Below are 24190 nucleotides of genomic sequence, written 5' to 3' on the forward strand. Positions count from 1 at the left end.
TTTGGATGCATGACTTAGAAATGATTTTTTTTGGTGCGGGTTTGTTTATTCCTGCCGCTTCTATTCTTGTATTAATTTTTTGTAAATAAGAGTTTTAATCAATAAAAATGCGACGTTTGAAAATCTTTTTGTTTAATTTCTAACGCTTTACGATCGACTTCCGGTTTTTATTATTTGATAGAAAATCAAGCAAGAATTCCGAACGTATTTTTAATTTTCTTGAGAGATTAATAGTTTTTAAGAAAAATGAGTTTAAATTTACAAAAATCAAACAAACATTTTTACGACGAAACCATTTTTCCTATCGACTTCCGGTTTTTACCATTGTATAAAGTTTCCGAGAAAAACGCTTCTAAAAACAGTTTTTCCAAAGTTTTAACAACATGAGCCTCGAATTAAAAATGTTGTATTTTTTTTTAGAGTTAGGTGACAAATCAAATTGATTATAAAAGAATTTCAAGTGTTGTGATAAGAAGCATGAACCCGTTATTAACGTTATCAGATTTCGAGATTTAGCTTTGTATTTACAGTATGTTATTGATTTATTAGCGTTTCACAATAACCCAACAATGAACCAAAATTGTGTTGTTTTAATAATAATTTTATTAATTGCTGAATGTAGTTGTAATAACATTTGTGACAATTTAAATAATTTATCGAAAGACAATATCACCCAAGGATGTTTAAACCAACTCGACTTGATTTGCAATAATGGTTCAGTTCTTTGGCAAAGTAAGTTTCACAATTTTCAACAAAAATGAAAACTTTTCATCACATAGTGTTTGACGCTTCTTCAAAATACCCCATTTCCGGTCTTTCCTACTCCAACAACAAGGATTTGGGAAATTTCGACGAATGCATCAGGATCAACTACGAATCGTTCAAAGGTGACGTTAAAGGAAAATTTTGTGGTTTGAGTGTGGCTATTGTGAATCCTTTCCTCAAACCGATCCCTGATCCCTTCATCATACTCAAAAACAAGCACACAACTCTCGCTGAAATTGCCACAATTAGAGACATCAGTGATGAAATTACGATAACTGCTTTGTCTTTGTGTATTCCGGATCAATGCACACCAAGAGAAGTGGGTTTGTACTTTCTTTGGGGGCAATTTGAAACCACCAAACTGGTCAATTTCGTTGATAAAGTCCCCTGTATGACCAAAGACTCGAATAGTGACTTCAAATGGGGCGATATAGTTTTTACGTAAGTGAAATAATAGTCTGGTCAAATTAGTCATATAACGAAAATTCCGACAGAGCTAAATTTTGGTGGTACACCATTAGGAATAAAGTGTCAAAAGTCCCCATCGATCCCATGTGTGCTAAAAAAGTTATTCGGGGTCAAAGGTCAAAATTTGACGTTTTTTAGATTTTTTTCGGCAAGTTTTATCAAAAAAGTAGCCCAGACGAAAATTATAGATCTTAAAATTATCTACAAAATGGTCTTTATACTTTTTTTCCAAGAATCACCATTCCTGAGATATCGCGATTTTAAAAGTATATGCACATACAGAGTGCGCCAGAACTCGCGCCCCAAAGACAAATGCCATGTAGGGTAAGGTACCAAGAACATGGAAAAAAATAGAAAAAAAATTCTATCTATAAAAATTTCAAAGTTATGAGAGTTTAAATTTTGCACTTTGACTCTTATTTATTTCTATAGGATAAATAATTTTCAAAGTTTTTTTGCTACAGGCTATTACAAGCGGAAACAAGGAAACTGTATCCTAACTTGTAACTCTGTTTAATGTTATTTGTGGCTTTTATTGACAAAATTTTTGTACTTTTACTAAATAATTATAAAAAGACATATACAAGATCATCAGTATTATTAAATAGACATAAAAAAATGTCAAATGTCAAAAATTTTTGACAGATAGAATTTTTTAAACATTTTTTCAGTACTCAGGGGACTATCCAATTACTCCCTTTCAAGGAAGTGCGCGATTTTTTAAACAGCCTGTATGTATTACCAAATAAATTCTTTTTAATTCTAATGGAATCGAGATATTTATAAGTTTAATGAAGTAGAAGAAAAATTTCAAGTAAAATAAGATACCAGGAACAGTGTGTTTAAAAAATTCTATCTGTCAAAAAATTTTGACATTTGACATTTTTTTATGTCTATTTAATAATTGATGATTTTGTATACGTTTTTTTACAATTATTTAGTAAAGGTACAAAACTTTTGCCAATAAAAGCCAGAAATAACATTGAATAGAGAGAGTTACAATTTAAGATACAGCTTCCTTGATTCCTCTTTTAATAGCCTATAGCAAAAAAACGTGGAAAATTATTTATCCTACAGAAATAAATAGAGTCAAAGTGCAAAATTTAAACTCTCATAACTTCGAAATTTTTATAGATAATTTTTTTTTCTTTGAGGCGCCAGTTCTGGCACACTCTGTATGTTACTCCTTCAACTTTTAGAATCGCGATATCTCAGGAATGGTGATTCTTAGAAAAAAAGTATAAGGACCATTTTTGTAGATAATTTCAAGATCTATAATTTTTGTCTGGACTACTTTTTTGATAAAACTTGCCGTTTTCGAAAAAAATCTAAAAATCGTCAAATTTTGACCTTTAACCCCGAATAACTTTTAGCACACATCGGATCGATGGGGGGGACTTTTGACACTTTATTCCTAATGGTGAGATCTCTACCAAAATTTAGCTCTGTCGGAATTTTAGTTATTTGAAATGTCTATTTTGACCGGACTATAACACAAAAACTGGTTGTTTTTAGGACGGTACTTGCGTTGGTCCTCTTTTTGGTAGTACTATGCACCATTTACGATTTTATGATGTTGAAACTGAACCGAGGTTAATACCCCTACTTTTATTTTACATTTTTACAGTTCCCTTTTAATTTTAGAACCACAACACCCTATCTATGTCTCATTTTCGGTCTTGACCAATGGTAGAAAACTCCTCAACATCAACTACAACCCAAATCCGGACCAAATCCAATGTTTGAATGGAATGAGATTTATTAGTATGATGTGGGTCATTGCTGGACATAATTTTGTAGCTGTTGAACAAGTACCAATCATTAATTATGCAGAAATTAAAGAGGTATTGTAGTACCAAAATTTGTAAATTCTTAAAAAACTCTCCTCAGTTTGCAGATAATGTTAGAGTACAATATGTAACTTCGGCTCCTATAGCCGTCGATACTTTCTTCTTCTTGTCTGGATTTCTACTAACTTTCGGATATTTGAAAAGTGCAAGGAAGATGGGAGTCGGCGAGCAAATATCTAAAGTACCAATGATGATCATTCACCGATATTTAAGGTACTTTTCCTCCTTGTTTTTGAGAAAAATGAGTTTCAATTGATTTTTTTGGAGATTGACCCCAGCGGTGATTATGTTGTACCTCACGATTATAACAATATACAGGATGATAGGAACAGGCCCTTTGTGGGATGTTGTGACACAAACAATGAGCAAACCTTGCGAGCAATACTGGTGGCCGTTCCTTCTCTACATCCAAAACTATTACAATTACAACGATATGGTACTAAAATAATCATTGTTTTGGTTCCATTATGATTGATTTTTAGTGTTTGACCCATACGTGGTACCTTTCAGCTGACATGCAGATGTTTATTTTAGCACCTTTGGTACTAATCCCTTTAACAGTACTGATCAAATCGGAGAAGGAATTTTGGGCGATTGCTACTCTTTGTACCTTGATTGTGATCGCAGTTGTTGTGCCTATTGTAGTGAGACTCGAGGACGACACAATCGACAAGTAAGTAAAAAAAAATTCAACAAATTACATTAGAAAAATGTTTCAGTGTTTATGATACCCATTCGCGCTTCAACTGTTACCTCATTGGGATGCTTTTAGGTGTAATAATGCGCGAGTCGAAATTTCAAAAATTCGTATTTTCCAAATTAGTCAATTTGATAATTTGGTGTGTGGTATTTACAATTTGTATTACTTTCAATCTCTATTATCATAATGTAATTCGTATTTACGAACACACTAAAGACACTCTTTTTTATGGTTTTTATCGGCCAATTTGGTGTTTGAGTCTGGCTTGGATGGTGTATTCTTGTCATCACGGTCATGGGGGCCCTATAAATTGGCTTTTGTCACTTCCGGCGTTCCAAATTGGGGCCCGTTTGTCTTATTGCATGTACTTGTTGCATGCTGTTGTTATTATGTATTGGGTGGGGGTTGTACGAACACCGTATTTTTGGGGGGATTACGTGGTGGTAAGTGGTCTTTTTTGAGTTTGATTTTTTTTGTGAAGAATTTCTTAGTTTTATGTCTGGTGTGGACATTTTATCACAACGATGGTGTTGTCGTACATTTGGAGTTTGGCATTTGAGTCTCCGATGATCGTTTTAGAAAAGTATTTTTGGATAGGAGTTGAGAGAATTGTTAAAACGATAAGGAAATTACCATTTTTCAAATAAAATATTTTTGATTAAACTTGTTTCAATAACGACATTTTCCCATTAATAACGTGAAACTTATCGTTTAATTAAAACACCTGCCACTTTTTCAAACATAAACTATCAGTAAAAAAATTTAATTAAATATAATCACACACCTGACCTAATCTGATAAAAATCTTAACTAAAACCTTTGACTAGTTTCAGCGATGGACTATTGATAACACGAAATTTATGATAAAACACAAAAATCCTATTAAAATGTTATCATTGATAAGTATTTTATTTACAAGTATTTTAATGTGTTGAAATGGCGAACGTAAAAACATTTTTTCTTTTAATATTTTTCGTTTCTTTTATTCATTATAATAATGCTGATGGTCTTTGTGATTTTTACGAAACGTCGGCCTACAATATTAGTGCCCCTTGCTTGAAACAACTAAAAGTTGTGTGTAACAATTCGGAATTGGCTTGGAAAAGTAAGTAAAAAAATATTTGCCCAAATATTAGTAAAATTAACTTTTTTAATTTGATTTTTTATAGTAAATGGAGTCAAAAATGGTTACTAGTTTTTTTGTATTGTTTTGAGCATTTTACACGTTTTTTAGTTATGCAGAAACTCAAGTTGAGAAATCGAAATATTTCTAAATAATATTTTATTCAACACGGTAAAAAAATTGCTAAAATTTTTTAGTACGTTTTTCAGCCAGGGACAGAACCATTTTGCAAAATTTCGTTAAAAACAAATCGAAAATATATTCAATTAACCCAAAACTGGTGTTATTTTTCCATTTTTATAGCACGTTTTTAAGATGCATTCAAATTTTTGCTAAAACTCACTGAAAAATTACCAAATTAATGAAAATTTAATTAACCTAATTTAATTTTAATGAAATTGAAGTGTTTTAGCATGTTTTCAAGTAAAAACGTTAATATCGGGCGACTGTAAATGATTTGGTGTCAAATTAAAAATTTAATTTGGCAACCTTGACTTTCAAATTCAAACGTCAAACTTTTATAGGCAATTGTCATTCATTTGTGACGGACGACTGCTGATTTAGCCGTCACTTGAAACATTTTTTTGATATAAAAAATTTAGAAGGATTACCATTATTAATTCAGTGTTGCCAATAGATTTCAATTTAATAAAAAATTAGCCAAAAAATTATAGAATTAGACTAAATGGAATTACGTTACCTATTTTTGCATTTTTCGAGCGTTTAAGCACGTTTTTGAGGACACTATTAAAAAAATTTAAATTATATAATCTCGTAATGTGGTGAAAATAAATCTGGCAACTTTTTAGCTCAGATTTGGTGAATTTAATTGTTTAGAGCTGGCAACACTGATGATTTCGATAAGGTTTTAATTTTTGTCATAAGTTTCCGAGAAAAACGCGTTTATTAAAATTTCAAAAATCGATAATTTCAGTGTTTGACGCCTCGTCAAAATTTCTAATTCCTGGAATGACCTATAGCAACGTAATGGATTATGGCAACTTCCCCGAATGCCTCTCAATTAATTACAACAGTGGTGAAATTATCGGAAAATATTGTGGCTATTCTGTGATTATTGTTAATATTTTTCTGACACCACAAGTCGACGAAATTTTGCAAAGTTTCAACATTGACACAACTAAACCCACACAAGAGGTGAGAGGAAAGATTTGTCAACAAGAAATTACCACCTAGGATTTGAATGTTTAGGAAAATTACGTTTTCCATGTTGTTTGTAACTAGAATTTTCAGAAGTAATTTTGAAATTGGTTGACGTTTAACCTAAATTTTTGACACTAGTTACGTTATCTTTTGTTTGTCACTAAAAACCAACCTAACCACACGAATATCCCTAAATCCTAGGGAGTAATTTCTTGTTGAAACGATAACACTTGTTCTATTTTTTTCTTTTACAGATTTCTTTCCAACTCGTTCCGAAATTGCAAGCGAAATTGCGGGATGTTCTAGTCCCTGATATTCCTTACGTCCTTTCGAAATACTCGAATTGTGTTCCAGACGCTTGCACTCCTCGTGAAGTGGGCTATTTTTTTTTATACGGACATTTGAATGACATTATCGGGCAATTATTTAACGCTTCGTTGATAATTTACACGAATTTACCATGTGAAACGGTCAATTCAAATACTGATTACGAAGCTGGAGATATTGCAGCGATGTATGTAAAATCGCGGTCAATTCATAGTAGCCTGTCACAATTCTTGACACTAGTTAGTTACTTCTGCTGCCAACATAGATACAACCCACACACGGGGCTGCCAACTTTGCAATAAACTAAATGGCCACTATGAATTGACCGCGACTTTAATAATTTTTCTTTGAAAGACACAAAAACAACTCGTTTTTAGTGTTTTTTTTGTGGTGATTGGGCTTTTGTTGATTGCTAGTACTGGATATGAAGCTTTGTGTCAAAATTTCAAAAGTGAGCCTCTTCATCCAATTCTTTTCTCATTTTCGATTCTCACAAATGGGAAAAAATTGCTTATTATTAGTGACAATACAAGTGAACAAATTCAGTGTTTTAACGGAATGAGATTTATTAGTATGATGTGGGTGTTGGCTGTGCATGCTAAAAGTCCCTATGAAGTGGGAATAATCCCTTTGGAAAATTACCCAGATGCGAAAAAGTGGACTCAAAATTGGACTTCACAATACATTGTAGCTGGACCACTTGCTGTCGATACATTTTTTTTCATTACTGGCTTTTTACAATCTTTTACTTATTTGAAAAAATCATGTGATGAAAAATTCGTGGATCAAGTACGAAAAGTCCCTAAAATGTATCTACATCGATATTTGAGACTTACACCAAGTGTGGCAGCTTTGTATCTTGCTACAATCACAATTTTTCGATTTTTTGGTAGCGGACCCATTTGGAGTCTCATTGCAGATTTAATGAAACGAGTTTGTAAAGAAAAATGGTGGCAATTTTTCCTTTATGTACAAAATTACACCGATCCTGATGAAATGGTAAATGGTCCGATTTTGGAAATTTTTACATTATTTTGTCATTTTTAGTGCCTCTCTCCGACGTGGTACCTTTCAGCTGACATGCAGATGTTTATTTTAGCACCTTTGGTTCTCATACCAATGGCTCTTTTTATCAAAAAGCGATTTAAAATTGTGATACAAGCACTAGTAACTCTTACAATTGTATCAATTGTGGTTCCCATAGTTTTACAGAATTTTGTCGATCAAGGACCTGGAAAGTGAGTAAAAAAAAATTATTAGCCCAACCCCGTGCTTGAACCTCAAACTTTTGATTTCAGCACATATGCAACACACACTAGATTCAATAATTATCTAATTGGGATGATTTTTGGGGCCACTTTGCGTATGAAAAAACAAAAACCCTACATTTTCAAGCCTGTGAGTCGCTGAAAATTACAATTTGTAATCACAATTTTTCATTTTAGTGGGTAAATGTTGCACTCTGGATTCTAGTTATTGTAGTTTCTTTAGCGATGATAATTTTTTGGTTTGATGTTAATACGAATTATGAGCTTGTGAAATATTCACTTTTTTATGGATTTTATCGACCGGTTTGGTGTTTATGTTTGGTTTTTATGGTCTATTCGTGTTATCACAACCAAGGTGGAATTATACAATGGTTTTTGCAAAGACCGGCCTTTCAGATTTTAGGACGATTGTCTTATTGTATGTACGTTTTACATACAATGGTGGAAATTTACGCGTTGGGAATTTTAAAGACTCCCAACTATTTCAGCAATTATATGTTGGTAAGTCTGTTTTACGGAAAGTGCAACACTGACTTTAAATTCACCAGATCTGAGCTGAAAAGTTACCAAATTTACACCTATTTTCACCAGATTATATGATTTAATATTTTTTTAATACTGTCGAAGATTCACGTTGTTTATTTACATAAATCTTGCAAAAAAACGTGCTTAAACGCTCGAAAAATGTAAAAATAGGTAGCGCTCTTTCATTTAGTCTAATTCTATAATTTTTTGGTTAGTTTTTTATTAAATTTTGCGAAATACCGGGTAACAAAAAATCCATTGGCAGCACTGAATTAATGGTAATCCTTCTAAATTTGTTATATCAAAAAAATGTTTCAGGTGACAGCTAAATCAGCAGTCGTCCGTCACAAATGAATGACAATTGCCTATAAAAGTTTGACGTTTGAATTTGACAATCAAGGTTGCCAAATTAAATTTTAAATTTGACACCAAATCATTTACAGTCGCCTGATATTAACGTTTTTACTTGAAAAACATGCTAAATGATTTGATAAAAGCAAAAATAATGACTTATTTTGATGTTTTTTTGGTTTGTTTTAGCAAAATCTTGCTATTAATGTATTTTTCGTCCTATTTTTTTTTTGACAAAATTTCATTCAAAAAGAGTTAAATTGAATGAAACAAACGAAATAACATCAATTTAGATTTATTTTTGTTGTGTTTAAATATGCTTTGACAATATTCTGCAAAATAAATGAGTCTTTAATTCAAAAAACGAACTAAATCAATCAAGACACGCTAAAATGATATCAATTTCAGTGTAATTTGGTAATTTTTCAGTCAGAATATCAGAAATGAACAAAATAATGAACTTTTTGGCCTATTTTAGTGATTTTTTTACTTTGTTGAGTGAAATATTATTTAGATTTTTCAAAAAAATTAGTGTCATCATTTTTGATCAATAATTAAAGAAGTTAATTTTACTAAGATTTTGGCAAAAAAAATATTTCAAAATACATTAATTTTCTGCTGTAATTACAATTACGTTTCTAAAAAATCATCAGAAATTAGAATTTCTGTAAAAGTTTTCGCTAAATCACAAAAATCACCATATGGTCTGGTGAAATTTTATGTAATTTTTTTGTAGTTTTATAACTGGTGTGGCCACATTATAGTGACTATGATATTGGCGGTTGTATGGGTGTTAGCTTTTGAACTTCCAATGCTCACTATTGACAAATATATTCTCGGGGGTAAGTACTTTTTTCAAACATTTTTATAATTAAAAATTGAATTTTTTAGACGAAAGAGCGAGAAAAAAGGAATAATTACTTTTTGTCCAACATTTTTATTTATTTAATAAAAAGTCTGTTGTTATGTATAAATTTGATAATTTGTTGTGTGTTATTAACATAATTAATTCGTATTTACGAACACGCTGCTGATTTAATTAATTAATTCATTGTTACCAATAGATTTTTTTGTCACCTGGTATTTTATCTAGAATCAAGACTGAAACAAAGGAAAATTTATTTGCATTGTTTTATTTAATCCTTTGGTGCACTATAATTTAATAATAAACAAATAAAAAGTAAAAGGTATTTGCTTAGCTAAAGGTCACTCCGCTTAGAGTATCTACTTAATAATAAATTAAAAATTATCGGTTTGAGTTCGTCAAAAAACGCAATTTTTTCACCACAAATAAATTAAAAAAAAATCTGAGTAACCAACATCAAATCTCCAATTTTATGTTTTTTCAAGAATTGTCTATCAATAGTTCAACTAAAAATATGGAACGTTTTATGTACCTATTTAATTTTTTTAAAATCTAAAATGTGTGTTTCCCAAGAATAAACTTTATCGATTTTTTGAATTGTGAACAATTTAATTTTTTTCAAATGGAAACCCACTATGTAATTACACAAATAAATAAATAAATTAATTAGATAAATTTTTAGTTTGATTTATTTATTTTAGCAATCAATTCGTGAACAACTTTCAAACTCTCAACATAAAACTCTGGTTTGTACTTATCGTCAAACTTCCACACGTCCAAATCCCTTTTTTTGGTCAAACCACTCAAAACGAGCAATTTTTGGTAGCCACATTCCGTCGCAAAGCCCATATCTGCCAAAACTCTAAGCCCAATTATAAAGATCCAAACTCATTCCCAACTTACGAATCTCCAATAAACAAAACTTTGGACGCATCTTTAATTCCATACTTTTGAACAATATAAGTGTTTAAATTGGGACTCGGTTTGCCCATTTGTACTCCCTTGCGACCTGAAACCTCCTCCAGAATCCGCAAATAACATCCTGGACCTAACATAACTCGATTTAAACCGAGAGGAGTAGCCATATTTGTAGCTCCAACTAGAAAAATGCTTTGGGGTTGTTTTAACAAATTGACAGACTTTTGAAGATTAACGAAGTCAATATTGAGGTCAATATCCACAATAAGGGCACCGATTTCACTCTCATCGGTGTTTGTGACAAGTCCAAACTCTTGAAGTGAGTTGACTTTTGTGTTATTTTCGTTGTTTGCCACTTTAAAACCGGCTTGTTTGAACGCCTGTTTCATTGCCGGCATTCCCAGAATAAAAACACTTTTGGTGAAGTTTTGTGATTTTAGGTAGGAAATCATTGCTTGAGTTGGTAAAATGATTTCGTCTTTTTCCAAATCAAAGCCTGAAGCATTCAATTGTTGATGGCACGAATCGAGAGATTCGGTTGTGTTGTTTGATACAACAATGACTTTTTTTCCGATTTTTTTCAAGGATTTTATGGCGTCGGAGGCGCCGGGGATGCCCTCCAAAATGTTCCATAGCACACCTACAAATGTGTTTTATTTATTTATTTTTTTAATTGGTTTAAATTTTTTTACCGTTGATGTCAGAAAGAACGATGTCGAAAGAATTGAAAAATTTTAACAATTCTTCGTCACTCACTGTGCTTAAGTCTTTCATAGTTAAGATAATTATAAAGTGAAATGACGATTTTTACATTATTTTAATTGCTTATCGCATTTTTTTTTTGAAATTTTTGTTTATTTTACGAAACTGTGACTCGCAAGTATGCATATGGATTAAACAAATGTGACTTGTAGTAATTATTTGAATTAAAATTTGTTATTTTCAAAAAAATGTCACGCTTTTTTTAATAAACCGCTCTTTAAAGAGGCTTTATACATATTAAGGTCACTAAAAAAAGTAAGGTTAAAAGAGTTGATAATTTATTTTTAAAGAACCCTCTTTTAAAGATTTTTAATCACAAAAAGTTTAACACCCTGTTGCATCCCTTTGCTGTAGTTTTAACACCAAAAACATACACTTTGGAGAAAATAATTTTTATTCATTTGATTCCATTAATCTAAAGCAGAAACAATAAAAAGAAATTGATTATGTTTTCAAACAAATAACCTTAGCGTGTGTAAATCTGGAGTTTTGAAGAGACCAATTTTTAAATATAATTTAAAAAAATAATGGGAATAACGAACAAACAACGAAAACAGTGAAAAAACTAATACAAATGTCAGTTCAACAAACCATGTAGGTAAGTAATCAAAGAAAAACAAAAACCCCATTTGCTGTTATACCAGTAGGGACATGCGCAGGGCTACAAACTTAAATATGAGATTCCATAGCCACCTATTATGCCAATTCCATGAAATCTACTATATTTTATTTCTACAAGATTTATCTTTTAATCTCTACAGTTTATAAAAAACAGAATTTGGATAAATGCATTTGACAAACAAACAAAATAAAAACGAATCGAAAAAATCTTTTTAAAAAGTATGAAAAGAAAAATTATAGAAGTAGTAATTTTTGTTGTTTTTTTTTTCAATAAAAACATGTCATGTTTTTTAATTTTGTTTGATTTTGTATACAGGCTGTTCCACGTAAGACTTTCCGATCTAATATCTCTGTTATTTGACAAAAGATTTTTATGAAATTTAGAATGTAGGCAACTTACAATTAGTCTTAATAAAATTACCTCAACATAAAAAATGTAAGCAAAACTACTAAAAAATAAACTTCAAGATAAAAAATTAACAAAATCACTCGTCTCAATTATGTTGTTAAAATGTTCAAAAATGAATCTTTTTGGACGAATTTTGTTAAAAAAAAATCCGAAAAAATATCAAATTTTGTTGAAAGTGAATTATTTTGGTCATTTCACTTGATATAGTTTGTTTTACGTTTTCCAAACTCGTAAGAACATTTTTGAGATTAAAATGATGATTTTTCTCGTGGAAATGGTGTTATTTTTGACAGAACGTTTCAACACTTTTTTGTTAAAAAACTTCCAATTTTATTTGTCTATTTTTGGTAGGGTAAAAGAAATGACTCAAAATGTTGCTTTTAAACTTTCCAAGGTGTGGTAAATTAACCTAGAACACCTTTTTATTATTATAACAGTATTTGAGGGAAATAATAATTTTCTGTTAATTTACGACCTCCCAACCAAAAAATACGAAGCCGATGACGAACCATAGTGTTCGGATTAATAATTTTGTATGCTTTTTCTGGATAAATTTTATTTTTTTCCATAAATCTTAACAATCAAATCATGCAAAATCCTCAAATTGTCAACAAAAAAATCCGGTTTTAATTCTTCATCAAACACCCAATTCTCCACCTCTTCTCTCTTCGTTAACCCACTCAAAACCAACAACTTTCTGTAACCACACTTGCTGGCAAACCCCATATCTATCGGAACACTAATACAAAATTAAAAAAATTCATCCCCCAACTTACGAATCTCCAATAAATAAGACCTTCCTTGGATGGGTAATCCCACACTTTTTCACGATAAAATCATTCAAATGCAGACTCGGTTTGGCCATTTCCAACCCTCTCCTCCCCGATATTCGTTCCAAAATTTGATGAAAACACGCAGGCCCTATTATAGTCCTGTTCAATCCAATGGGCACTTCGACGTCCATCGCACCCATGAGAAAAATCACCTGGGGCCGTTTCAACAACGTCGCAGCTTTTTGCAAATTTGAATAATTCAAATTAAGATCAACGTCGGTTATAACAGCACCGATGTTCTCATTTGAGGAGCTTGTCGCTGAGGCGAATTCGCCAAGAGTTTTAATCGGGGGCCCTGACTTGAATTTCGATAAATTGGGGCTCAAAATCGTAAAAACTTACCTCGTTTTTGGCCACTTTAAAGCCGGCATTTTCGAGCATTTCTCCAAGACAAGGCATGCCTAAAAGAAAGATTTCTTTGTCGAAATTTCGTGATTTGAGATATGAAACCATAACAAGGGCCGGAGTTACGATTTCATCAAGATCTAAATCAATCCCTGAGGATTTAAACTGTTGGTGGAACACTTGGAGGGATTTTGTCGTGTTGTTTGACACTGCTGTGACTCGTTTACCGATTTTTTTCAGGGATTTAATCCCCAAATCGGTGCCGGGAATTGTTTCAAGGACATTCCACAACACTCCTAGTATTTCAAATTGAAAAAGTGTTTCGGTTTTTTATTATTTTTATTTTTATTACCATCAACGTCGGTTAAAACTTGATCAAAAGAATTGAAAAAAGTTTCCAATTCTTTATCACTAAGTGTTGTCAGGTCTCTCATTATTATTAAACTAAACGCAAATACTAGATTCAAAAGATTAAAAGTACTTCCAGTGTTGCCAGATCTGGTGATTTTTATACTAGTTTACTGATTTGGTGAAAACTTTTGGAAAAATTCGAATTTTTGATGATTTTTTAAAAGCGTGACTGTAGTTCCAGTTTAATGTATTTTGAAATATTCTTTTAAATGCCAGTAAAATTAACTTAAAAACAAACCGAAAATTTATCAAATTAGGCCAAAACTAGTGTTATTTTTGATGTTTTTAAAACACATTCAAATTTTTGCTAGTTCGTTTTTGAACCAAAGACTCATTTATATTACAGGAAATTGTCAAAACATGCTTAAACATAACAAAAATAAATCTAAATTGATGTTATTTCATTTCTTTCATTCGATTTAGGTTTTTTTGAGTGAAATTTTGTGCAAAAAAATAGGACCAAAAATACAAAATATAGTTAAAAATGGGGTTAATTGCAAGTTTTTGCAAAAACAAACCAAAAAAACATCAAATTAAATCATAATTTTTGCTTTTATCAAGTGTTTTAGCATGTTTTTTAAATAAAAACGTGATTAAATGATTTGGTGTCAAATTTAATTTTTAATGTGGCAACCTTGACTTTCAAATTCAAACGTCAAACTTTTATAAGCAATTGTCATTCATTTGTGACGAGCGACTGCTGATTTAGCCGTCACGTAAAAAATTCTGATATAGGAAGAATTACCACTAATTCAGTGTTACCAATAGATTTTTTGTCACCGGTATGTATTTTGAAATATTTTTTTAAATGCCAGTAAAATAAACTTAAAAACAAACCGAAAATTTATCAAATTAGGCCAAAACTAGTGTTATTTTTTGCAATTTTTAGTGTTCCAGCATGTTTTTAAAATACTTTCAAATTTTTGCTAAAATTAGATTGAAATTGATATCATTTTAGGGTGTTTGGCTCGATTTTATTGCAGGAAATTGTCAAAACATGCTTAAACATAAATCTAAATTGATGTTATTTCGTTTGCTTCATTCGATTTAGGTCTTTTTGAGTGAAATTTTGTGCAAAAAAATAGGACTAAAAATACAAAATATAGTTAAAAATGGGGTTAATTGCAAGTTTTTGCAAAAACAAACCAAAAAAACATCAAATTAAATCACGATTTTTGCTTTTATCAAGTGTTTTAGCATGTTTTTTAAATAAAAACGTGACTAAATGATTTGGTGTCAAATTTAATTTTTAATGTGGCAATCTTGACTTTCAAATTCAAACGTCAAACTTTTATAAGCAATTGTCATTCATTTGCGACGGGCGACTGCTGATTTAGCCGTCATCTGAAACATTCTGTAGAAGAATTACCACTAATTCAGTGTTACCAATAGATTTTTTGAATTAGACTAAATAAATAGCCTATTTTTGAATTTTTTGAGCACGTTTTTGAGTAGATTTGTGAGATTTATGTAAAAAACGTGAATCTTGGACAGTATTAAAAAAAATAAATCATATAATCTTGCAATATGGTGAAAATAGGTGTAAATCTGGTAACTTTTCAGCTCAGATATGGTGAATTTAATTGTTTTGATCTGACAACACTGAGTACTTCTTATCTTTGTTGCAATACTAGATGAACCTTGGATAATTGAAAGTTTTTATGCAATAATGCGCACAAGTTTAATGAATAAATCAATGCGATACAATACATAAAAATCTAAAATTGATTATTCAAAATCTCATAAATATCATTCAAGCTATCGACGTAATAATCCGGTTTCAACTTTTCCGGAAATTGCCAATCGTTCAAAACTTCTTTCCGGGTTAGGCCACTAAAAACTAGTAGTTTTTTACACCCAAAAGCACTAGCAAAACCCATATCCTCAACAATCCTAAAACCCCTAAAATAACACCTCACTTTTCCCCACCATCTCACTTACGTGTCTCCAATAAACAAAACCCGTCTCGGATCGCATATTCCATACTTATTTTTAATAAAATCACTCAAATACGGCCCTGGCTTCGCCATCGAAACTGCTTTCCGTTCTGCTAAATCCTCTAAAATCCGGTGAAAATTTCCGGGACCGATTATAGTCTCACCAGGGGCGTAATGCAACAATCTATCGGACCCACCCGTCAAGAAAATAACTGAGGGATCCCTCAAATACGTCCCTGCTTTTTGCAACTTGATTATATTTAAATTGACATCAAGATCGGCAATCACAGCACCAACTTTGTCATTTTTTTCAACACACATGTGAACAAAATTCAAGACTTTTTCTTCATCGAGTTTATCATCAGGGGGGGATTGTGCAATTTTGAAGCCGGCTTTTTCAAGTTCGCTTCTAAGAGCCGTCATTCCGATTAAATAAATTTCTTTATTAAAGTTGCTTTTTTTGAGATAGTCAATGATGGCAAGAGTTGGTTGGACTAAATCAGATTTTTGCGACACAATTTCTACCGATTTTAATTGTTGGTAATAGTCATCGTGGGTTTTAGTTGCGTTGTTTGAAACGAAAATAATTTTTTTCTTGAGATTATTTTTGAAGGCTTTTATGGCGTCAATTGAGCCGGGAATGTTGTTATCGAAAAGCCATATCACTCCTAAATAATGTCGTACAAAAGGGGATTATTTTATTTTACTTACCATCAACATCGCATAAAACGTAATCAAAAGAATTGAAAAAATCATTTTGTTCTTGTTTGGATACTCGAGTCAAGTCCTTCATTGCAACGAATGACATTCAATAACTAACAACTATCTCATTGCGTGATTTAGATTAATTCGAGGCCAAAGAAATAAATAAGATAGACAACACTTAATACGTTGAAAAATTTAATACAAAATAAATTTGCACAGCATTTACAATTTGTTATTATCATCAAAATGGCGTTGAATTAAATCCTCAACACTCTTTAAACTATCCACATAAAAATCAGGTTGGTACTCTTGAGGGTATTTCCAATCCTCCAACACTTCATTTTTAGTCAAACCACTCAAAACTAGTAATTTTTTGTATCCACATTTCGTCGCAAAACCCATATCCTCAATAACCCTAAAACCTCAATTCTCACACTTGATTATTTATAACTCAACCGAACCGACTTACGAATCCCCAATAAACAAAACCTTTTCTTTAAACCCAAATTTCTCAACAATGAATTCATTTAAAAGCACACTAGGCTTGGCCATCGGAAGTGGCTTCCTTCCAGTTAAATCTTCCAAAATTTTGTGAAAATATCCAGGCCCTATGAGTACATTATTTCGCCCAACTGGAAGCTTAGTATCGGTAGCTCCTGTGATAAAAATCACATCGGAACGTTTTAAAAAAGTAGCAGCTTTTTGCAATTTTACATAATTTAAATTTATATCAGCATCTGCTATTACAGCACCAACTTTTTCATTGTCTCCGATTGCATGAAGGGCGAGGTCTTGAAGTGTTTCTTTGATACGATCCGGCTGAAATTTTCTACAATTAAATGATCTAAATATGTAAAATTTCTACCGCAGATTCAGCGATTTTCAAGCCCGATTTTTCGAAATCTTGCTTCAAACAAGTCATTCCAATAAGGTAGATTTCTTTATCAAATTTGTGTTTTTTCAAATAGGAAATCATAGCAAGGGCTGGAGTCACTAAATTCTCCTTTTCGATATCAAAACCAGCAGTTCTAAGTTGGTTCAAGTAGAAATCGTGACTTTTCGTGCAATTATTTGAAACGAAAATTATTTCTTTGTTTAATTTAGTTTTTAACGATTTTATTGCTGCTTGTGTTCCAGGGATGCTTTCGAGCGAGAGCCATAATACGCCTTAAATTAAACAATTTAATCTCATTTAATTCATTTGCAACTTACCATCAATATCGGATAAAATCCGATCAAAAGAATTCAAAAATTCTGCAAACTCGGTTTTATTGAGCGACTTTAAGTCTTTCATTTTGAGGTAAAATTGAGACAAACAATAACAAACACTGCTTTTTAACTACATGATTCTTATCATCGGTCTTTTCAACAATTTACAAAACAAAATCTTATCTACACTCAACCTTGAACTAATCTTTACATGTGAATTCACATAATGAAGTATAAAAAGTACCGTTTGAACTAAATGACGTGTGGTTTGACCCTTTTTGCTTAAGTAATTGAAATAATTTAATTTTTGGCGCCAAATAATGGTCATTGATAATCAAAGAGGCGTGGTTAGTCACATGATTGAAAAAAACCCACAATTATTAAAAATTTAATAATACTCAAACTCATTACAAAAACAATATTTTACATAATAACAATAATTCTTAATCGACTTTTTCATCAAGTTTAGCTGTTCCACCTTCAAAGTACGCTTTATAAACAAACAAACCTAAAGCTACATGTAAAACAACAACGGCTATTATTGCCGCCCACACATTACTCGCTAAATTTCCAGTACCAATAAGGCCTAAAAAAGCAAAATACAATAAATTAGGGCTAACTAAAGAACATACCTACCTTCAAGAATAAAAAATTTCATCGTAAAGAACGTTGTTATAGGGGCAAATATTATAAGAGCAGAGTAGATAAACACAGTCTTAAAAATATTATAGGGCGTTGTTTGAATCATTTTTGTGATTTCAAAAACTAAATGATTAGTAATGTAAGAGGTTAGATTCAAGTGTCAAAACTTGGGGAATTTTGGTTTGTTGGGTTCCAACGAAAATAAAAAATCCTTTTTTTGGATTAAATTTATTAAAAATGTGGGGGTTTATTAGCTTGTATTATAATTTATTTAATCAAGTTTAATTTATAATAACACACAATTATTATTAATGAAATTATTCACTTACAGTTGGTACGTATGGAAGCGCTCAATTTGAAATCAGTTTGTTTTTGTGTTTTCCAAAATGTAAATAAAACATTTCGTATGATTTGTTTACGGAAAGATAGTCAGAGGGGTTTGCCAAAAATCCCACTCGTGGAAAAACACTCGTTGCTTATCGATTCATTCCGGTAGAGTCCGATGTTTAAAAATTGAATTTTAATAAAATCATGAATTTGTCATCGTTGGATAATAAAATCGTTTCACCTCGTGTTTAACTATATTAAACTATCAAAAGTGAAAGTTGGGTTTTAGCTACCGGCAACCGGAATTTATTTCGCATACGCTACGCAATCTCACTAGGAAGCGAACACCAGCTGACGCTTGTGAACGGTTAGAAATGCGAGACAACTTGAATATCAACGTGTTACCCATCGTTCAAGACAACATGAATTACACACCGAAGATGAGTCTCACGAATCTGTCCTCAAACGGCTACTACGGCTATCAGCCCCCTTTGGAGAAACAGAAGAAAGAAGACACTTGTTTTATGGAAGTGCAGTTCGAAAGCCCCCCGAATCGGAAACGTGCTTGGGAATTTGGCACCGACTTGAGAGAGTTTAAAAAAAGGCGCCAAAATGGTGAGTTTAAATGAAAACACTCTTTTTTTAACTTTGGCTTTTTGGATAAACAAAGTCGGTGATTTGGAGTTGCATACTTTTTAATTTCTATAACTGTCTTCCAGCAGATTGTAGTCCTTTCGTCTATCAACAATCCACGATTCGAACCGATGCAAATACGTTACGAAAACCAACCCATAATATCCCCGACATGCCCCGATGCATCATGGGCCACTTTATTTAAATTTATTTATTAGTAGAATAGAATGTTTAGATACTATTTTCGATTTTTCTCTTTCCTCAGAAAAAAAAATTGCCCGAAAAAAAAACCATTCCGAGGAGTTATTTGAAGAATTACTTAGAGAAACGCACGGTTCGAACCTCTACAACTATTGGAAAAGCGATGATTTATAATTTTTTGTGAGGAAAATCGAGCACATTTTCACGCCAAAGAAAAGTTTCTTTTCACTGGTTTAGAAAATGTCTAATGTTTTATGTACAGTTTCGAGTTTGATATTTTTGTATTATTGTGTGAAATAAAACTTGAAGGGTTTATTGGATTTTTATTGAAAATAAATTAAAACAAATCAGGATGATCGGAACGTGACGAAGTGGACCGATCTGAAAACCAATCTCATCATTTTTCCCCACCTAAAAATTAAATACCTTTACTCGGAGTATTAGAACGCGATTTTGTTGGCAAACGAGTCGGCACTTGATCTAAACCTTGCTTAATAAACTGTGTTTGTGCTTCAGCATTACTCTGAAATTCGATAGATGGCACTTCTATTTCCTCACCATTCATCTACAAAAAACAAATTTCCCTCTCACCCATTAAAAAAAAAATCAAAAACAAACAGAAGCTTCTAATGGCAAATCCCAAAATCCCCCAACCGCTCCTTCTTCTTCCTCTTCATCATCTCTTCCTTGATCGGCTTCGGCCAAGTCACCGTTTTGTATCACCACCTCTTGATTGCTCACCACGTTTATTGTTTCAAATGTCTCGCTACTATCAGGACACGTATCTTGAATCAATTGAATGAAAGACAATTCGCCTCTCAACAAATCGCTAACGGTTTGAATTAAATGCATTTTCACGTCACGAACCCTAAACAAAACATTATTTACAAATAAAATCTCCACCAAACTCACTTTTTGCCTTGATACTGCGCTAAAACTTCATCTAAAACGTTCGAAAAGTGTTTCTTAAACACCGAATCTCGAACCGTTTCTTGAAACGATTCAGATTCAAGCAAAACTTGCTTCAAAGTTGACAAAAACGCCAAAGTTGTTACATCGTCTTCGTGGTCATTAAGAAACGGAATTATTTCTTTTATCACTACATTATCATCCTGAAAACACTCAACTAGACATAATCCGATTAAAAAATTATTTACAAACCAAGGTGTTACGTGACGTAACTGTAGAATTTTTAACGGTTTTTGACCAAACGGTTGATTGTAATGAAAAATCCGGTTCGTTTTGTTCAAGGACCTAAAAACTAATCCTCAAACCAATACAACTAAATAAAACCGATAAAATACTTGTCTATTTGTGTGACTTGATGAAATTAAATTATGCGTAATTATTGTTTGAATCGATTGTAGGATTTTAAGTCGTAACGGATCCGAACTAATCATTTGTAAATCACGAAATAATTGAATTAGAAAATGAGGACGTGTCTCATTGGCCGAAATAAGAGTTACGACTTCTTTGTAGACGTTTTCACGCAATTCTTCAAACAATTTCGATCTGAAAAAAAAAAAAAAAAGATGTAAAGTGAAAATTTTAATAAATTATTACTTTGTATGATGTTCTTCTTCAACTTGCTCTTTGTGCCATTCATTGCGTCGACTTGTCGATTCTTTGAAAATCTGTTGTTCTTCTGAAATTGTCTCATCACACTCGTTTAGGTTCCTCTGATTGGTCGATTGTTCGATTTTATTGACATTATGATTGACGTTTAAAACGTCAGGTGGTACAGCAGTAGCTGAATTATTTCTATGAAACTGTGTTCTTCTCCGAGGTGTATTTTCTTGTGATGAAGTTTGATCAGAATTACTTTTTGGTGTTGTTACCAACGTAAAGGGGTTATTAGAGATATTTTGGAAACCTTCGTTACTTTTCGTTGAGAGGAGATTTTGGCGGGAATAACTGATAAAAATTACGTTAGTTTAAAACAAAAAAACAAACAAAAAACGAACTAAAAACTAGTTTGTTTGTAACAAAGTTACCTTCTAAAGTTGTCCCAATAATTGTTAGCTCTATTTCCAGGTGCAACTTGGTTATTTAGAGCTTGTCCATTCCACATTTGACTCGGCATTTGGTTAGTATTAGCATTGACAGCATGCAACATACTATTATTATGATCACTCGTTGTTAAATTTGCATTATTTAAACAATGATCAAGCAATCGAGCATTTTGCATATTATTCTGATAAGATGTAGGATCAAGATTGACGGAAGGTGGGATATTATATTGATTTAAATTTGGCATTGAACAAGCCGCAGCTACTTGATTCACTTTTTGATTAGATCTCGATCGATTTTCGGCTTGTAAAGGTGAAGAAACTAAATTCCCAAAATCACAACGTTCTTGTAATTGATTTACAGTCTGTCTCAATGAAATCAATTCGCGTTGTTGCAACCACAACATTTGACAACACTGATTCAGTGTATTCAACATGAAAGCTTGCGTTTGAAGAGTATTTGTTGCCAACCTAGAAAAACAAAAATCAATAGTTTGCAACTTGAGTGAGAATTACGCACCACCCTTGATAATTTGGATCAATCATTGGTCTCGGTTCAAAATATAACGAATTCGGAGTCAAATTATTTCGTTGTTGGTCCAACATGGAATCGCAGACGCTTCGTATCAATTCTAATTGTTTCTGTACTTGATTTTTACCCCCTCCTTGTTCGCTGGTAGTGCGACGTTCAGGTGTTCGAGGAATACTTGATAATCGATCAGTATCTTGCAAATGAACATAATCATGCTCAGATTTCGATAGAGTTGGAAGAACAAATTGTTGATTCGGGTCAGAATATTCATCACTAGAATGAATTGTAAAAAAAAAAAAATGACAAAAAACAAAGAAATGACAGACCTGTCACTTGAATCAAATCGATTATGATCAGACATGATTGGTGCCCAATCAAAATAGGCGTTACTTGAACAACTGAATTCTGATTTATTATCAGTGCCAACATCGTGATTTAAGTTTGATGTACCAGCTGAAATATTATTATTGTAATTTTAATCAAATCACAAGAATGACAAACCTTTATGTTTACCCATGATTTCCTCTAATTCCCTTTTCTTTGCCTCTAATTCTACTTGAAGTGCCATTTTATTACTATTTGTCCGACTTTTAGGTTTAGCACCACCACAACCTGTATTCTTATTTACTTGTTTATTCAATGATGTCCTTTTTTTCTCGCCATCTTTCTGTAAAAAATTCTCTGCTTTTGTACAAATCCCACATGCTAGATCTTGTTCTTCCTGTGATGCATTTTGCATTACCGTTTCAGTCGTTTTGACAATTTCCAACATATCTTTCAATTTCGATAATTGTTCTTTCATTGTAACAATTCTTCTGACTTGAGCTCCAACATCATCTTCATCAGTATCTTCTAAAACTTGTAATTGTGCGACTAATTGATCAACTTGTGATTTTTTATTTTGAAGTTCACTTAATTTACTTTGTAATTCTAAATGTTGGGCTCTCAATTCAGTATCACGATTATCTAAAACTTGAATCAATTGATTTCTGTCATCGTTGATGTTATGCATTGTAACAATCTGATTTTGTAAACTGTCCATCTCAGCTAAAAGCTTATCTTGAAGATTCGAATTTGAACCTCGTGGTTCATTTAGTCTTTTAGTTCTCTCTTCCAATTCACGAATTGCGTTGTCAAAGTCTTGCACACTACTCAAATTCTTATCACGTTGGTTGGTACTACTGTTTACATCATCTACGATATTTATTTATAAAAAGGCAATTTATTAAAAATTATTACACTCACATTGTGACGCCGATAATAGTTTTTCTTGTATCTGGCGAGCATCTTTTAGTTTATTTTCAGCTTTTTGTTGTAAACTCAACAGTGACATTTGTTGATCTCTTAAAAGCTCCATTTCACGATTTGTATGATCGATTTTCTCATCAAGGTCATTATGATGTGATGTTGCAGCAACTGCTTCATTGTCACTCTGCAAAAATTTATTTTGATTAAACTTGGATCACTTCCAATCAATAAGCAAAAAACAGAGTAATTAAAAAACTTGTAGTTTGTTATTATTAACACAAAGCGAGCACACCATCATCACCTGTTCATCCTCCGTCTCAATATTTCCTAAAATGTTGACCAATTTTGTCTCACTGTCTTTCAAATCGTTAATCATTTGCGTCAAATTTTTCCGCTAAATATACGAAATTTTCATTAACGAAATACACACTGAGACTCACCTGATCATCTGTATTTTTCATACTAGACATGAGCGAAGTCGTAATTTGAAGATACTCCTGGATTTGGCTCAATTTGTCTTCAATTTGTTTCTTGTCGGGGTATTTTGTGATGTTGTCGCATTTGGGCACCGTCCCTGAGGAATTCCGACGTGAAGTGGATGAACTAGTGTTGGGGGTGATGGAACCGTTCACTGCGGAGAAAAACATCAGTGTTTAAGGGGGCGCAACGCAACTCACCCAAACGTTGGTCTTCGACGGTACCAACATTCATAGCGCTATGATTCCGTCTGGAATTCCTCAAGTAGTCAGATAGATTGAGACGGTGGAAATCGCCCGACTAGAAATAGAAGACGACTATTTTTAAACTTTATTTTTAGATGGGGCGAAGAGAGGGAATTTTGACGCACTTACCAAGTTGTTGGTCCAACTGCGGGGACTATCACGCGACGAAGTGTTATTCCTGCATTTGATTTTGGGCACGGTTCCTGTGCTCGAACGGTTCATCTTCCTACTACGCTCGTCAGACATTCTAACAAAGTCAAATTATTCAACACACCATTTATTTATTATTCTATTACTTTTTTTTTTGACAATTGACACAAGTG

General features: G+C 32.3%; 9 protein-coding genes across 15 annotated transcripts; 3 read left to right on the plus strand and 6 right to left on the minus strand.

The window, feature by feature from the left end:
• Window positions 1-520: 520 nt before the first annotated feature.
• On the plus strand, window positions 521-4440 carry LOC123005761 (nose resistant to fluoxetine protein 6-like). The gene is made up of 9 exons (XM_044399706.1): window positions 521-732; window positions 780-1206; window positions 2749-2825; window positions 2878-3077; window positions 3124-3296; window positions 3351-3519; window positions 3566-3756; window positions 3803-4226; window positions 4275-4440. The coding sequence occupies exons 1-9, from the start codon at window positions 570-572 to the stop codon at window positions 4428-4430; spliced, it is 1980 nt and encodes a 659-aa protein (XP_044255641.1). The 5' UTR covers window positions 521-569; the 3' UTR covers window positions 4431-4440.
• A 279-nt stretch (window positions 4441-4719) lies between these two features.
• LOC123005759 (nose resistant to fluoxetine protein 6-like) lies at window positions 4720-10021 on the plus strand. The gene is made up of 10 exons (XM_044399704.1): window positions 4720-4888; window positions 4953-4970; window positions 5841-6061; window positions 6322-6581; window positions 6772-7393; window positions 7442-7632; window positions 7693-7792; window positions 7840-8163; window positions 9275-9380; window positions 9430-10021. Exons 1-10 carry the CDS (start codon window positions 4720-4722, stop codon window positions 9453-9455), a joined length of 2037 nt encoding a protein of 678 aa, XP_044255639.1. The 3' UTR covers window positions 9456-10021.
• Window positions 10022-10078: 57 nt separating this feature from the next.
• On the minus strand, window positions 10079-11187 carry LOC123005779 (4-nitrophenylphosphatase-like). Of its 2 annotated transcripts, none has more exons than XM_044399735.1 (3): window positions 11014-11187; window positions 10307-10961; window positions 10079-10254 (listed from the first exon to the last, which is right to left on the minus strand). In XM_044399735.1, exons 1-3 carry the CDS (start codon window positions 11093-11095, stop codon window positions 10164-10166), a joined length of 828 nt encoding a protein of 275 aa, XP_044255670.1. In that variant the 5' UTR covers window positions 11096-11187; the 3' UTR covers window positions 10079-10163. The 2 variants fall into 2 exon arrangements, with proteins under 2 accessions (XP_044255670.1, XP_044255669.1); XM_044399734.1 differs by having other exon boundaries at window positions 10079-10265; window positions 11014-11166.
• Window positions 11188-12487: 1300 nt separating this feature from the next.
• Window positions 12488-13904, minus strand: LOC123005778 (4-nitrophenylphosphatase-like). Of its 2 annotated transcripts, none has more exons than XM_044399731.1 (4): window positions 13644-13901; window positions 13289-13587; window positions 12890-13245; window positions 12488-12852 (listed from the first exon to the last, which is right to left on the minus strand). In XM_044399731.1, exons 1-4 carry the CDS (start codon window positions 13723-13725, stop codon window positions 12669-12671), a joined length of 921 nt encoding a protein of 306 aa, XP_044255666.1. In that variant the 5' UTR covers window positions 13726-13901; the 3' UTR covers window positions 12488-12668. The 2 variants fall into 2 exon arrangements, with proteins under 2 accessions (XP_044255666.1, XP_044255667.1); XM_044399732.1 differs by having other exon boundaries at window positions 12650-12841; window positions 13644-13904.
• Window positions 13905-15369: 1465 nt separating this feature from the next.
• On the minus strand, window positions 15370-16512 carry LOC123005776 (phosphoglycolate phosphatase 2-like). Its single transcript, XM_044399729.1, has 3 exons — window positions 16351-16512; window positions 15644-16307; window positions 15370-15595 (listed from the first exon to the last, which is right to left on the minus strand). Exons 1-3 carry the CDS (start codon window positions 16445-16447, stop codon window positions 15421-15423), a joined length of 936 nt encoding a protein of 311 aa, XP_044255664.1. The 5' UTR covers window positions 16448-16512; the 3' UTR covers window positions 15370-15420.
• A 14-nt stretch (window positions 16513-16526) lies between these two features.
• Window positions 16527-17798, minus strand: LOC123005777 (4-nitrophenylphosphatase-like). The gene is made up of 4 exons (XM_044399730.1): window positions 17557-17798; window positions 17210-17511; window positions 16814-17163; window positions 16527-16759 (listed from the first exon to the last, which is right to left on the minus strand). Exons 1-4 carry the CDS (start codon window positions 17636-17638, stop codon window positions 16567-16569), a joined length of 927 nt encoding a protein of 308 aa, XP_044255665.1. The 5' UTR covers window positions 17639-17798; the 3' UTR covers window positions 16527-16566.
• A 130-nt stretch (window positions 17799-17928) lies between these two features.
• On the minus strand, window positions 17929-18600 carry LOC123005784 (vacuolar ATPase assembly integral membrane protein VMA21 homolog). The gene is made up of 2 exons (XM_044399740.1): window positions 18190-18600; window positions 17929-18139 (listed from the first exon to the last, which is right to left on the minus strand). The coding sequence occupies exons 1-2, from the start codon at window positions 18299-18301 to the stop codon at window positions 17997-17999; spliced, it is 255 nt and encodes an 84-aa protein (XP_044255675.1). The 5' UTR covers window positions 18302-18600; the 3' UTR covers window positions 17929-17996.
• LOC123005781 lies at window positions 18489-19669 on the plus strand. The gene is made up of 3 exons (XM_044399737.1): window positions 18489-18529; window positions 18812-19137; window positions 19245-19669. The coding sequence occupies exons 1-3, from the start codon at window positions 18507-18509 to the stop codon at window positions 19358-19360; spliced, it is 465 nt and encodes a 154-aa protein (XP_044255672.1). The 5' UTR covers window positions 18489-18506; the 3' UTR covers window positions 19361-19669.
• On the minus strand, window positions 19660-24186 carry LOC123005752 (pericentriolar material 1 protein-like). 5 transcript variants are annotated; one of them, XM_044399686.1, is made up of 16 exons: window positions 23997-24186; window positions 23829-23922; window positions 23586-23776; window positions 23447-23539; window positions 23143-23329; window positions 22399-23091; window positions 22224-22350; window positions 21886-22170; window positions 21351-21836; window positions 20920-21270; window positions 20661-20868; window positions 20518-20610; window positions 20269-20468; window positions 19975-20224; window positions 19783-19921; window positions 19660-19737 (listed from the first exon to the last, which is right to left on the minus strand). In XM_044399686.1, the coding sequence occupies exons 1-16, from the start codon at window positions 24111-24113 to the stop codon at window positions 19694-19696; spliced, it is 3558 nt and encodes a 1185-aa protein (XP_044255621.1). In that variant the 5' UTR covers window positions 24114-24186; the 3' UTR covers window positions 19660-19693. The 5 variants fall into 5 exon arrangements, with proteins under 5 accessions (XP_044255621.1, XP_044255620.1, XP_044255622.1 ...); XM_044399685.1 differs by having other exon boundaries at window positions 21889-22170; window positions 23823-23922; XM_044399687.1 differs by having other exon boundaries at window positions 19789-19921; window positions 23823-23922.
• Between the last annotated feature and the right edge of the window lie 4 nt (window positions 24187-24190).

This window comes from Tribolium madens, unplaced genomic scaffold, assembly GCF_015345945.1.
Source record: "Tribolium madens isolate multiple individuals breed KSU strain unplaced genomic scaffold, Tmad_KSU_1.1 Scaffold_20;HRSCAF=117;Tcas5.2_LG4, whole genome shotgun sequence".
NCBI classification, from domain to species: Eukaryota; Metazoa; Arthropoda; class Insecta; order Coleoptera; family Tenebrionidae; genus Tribolium; species Tribolium madens.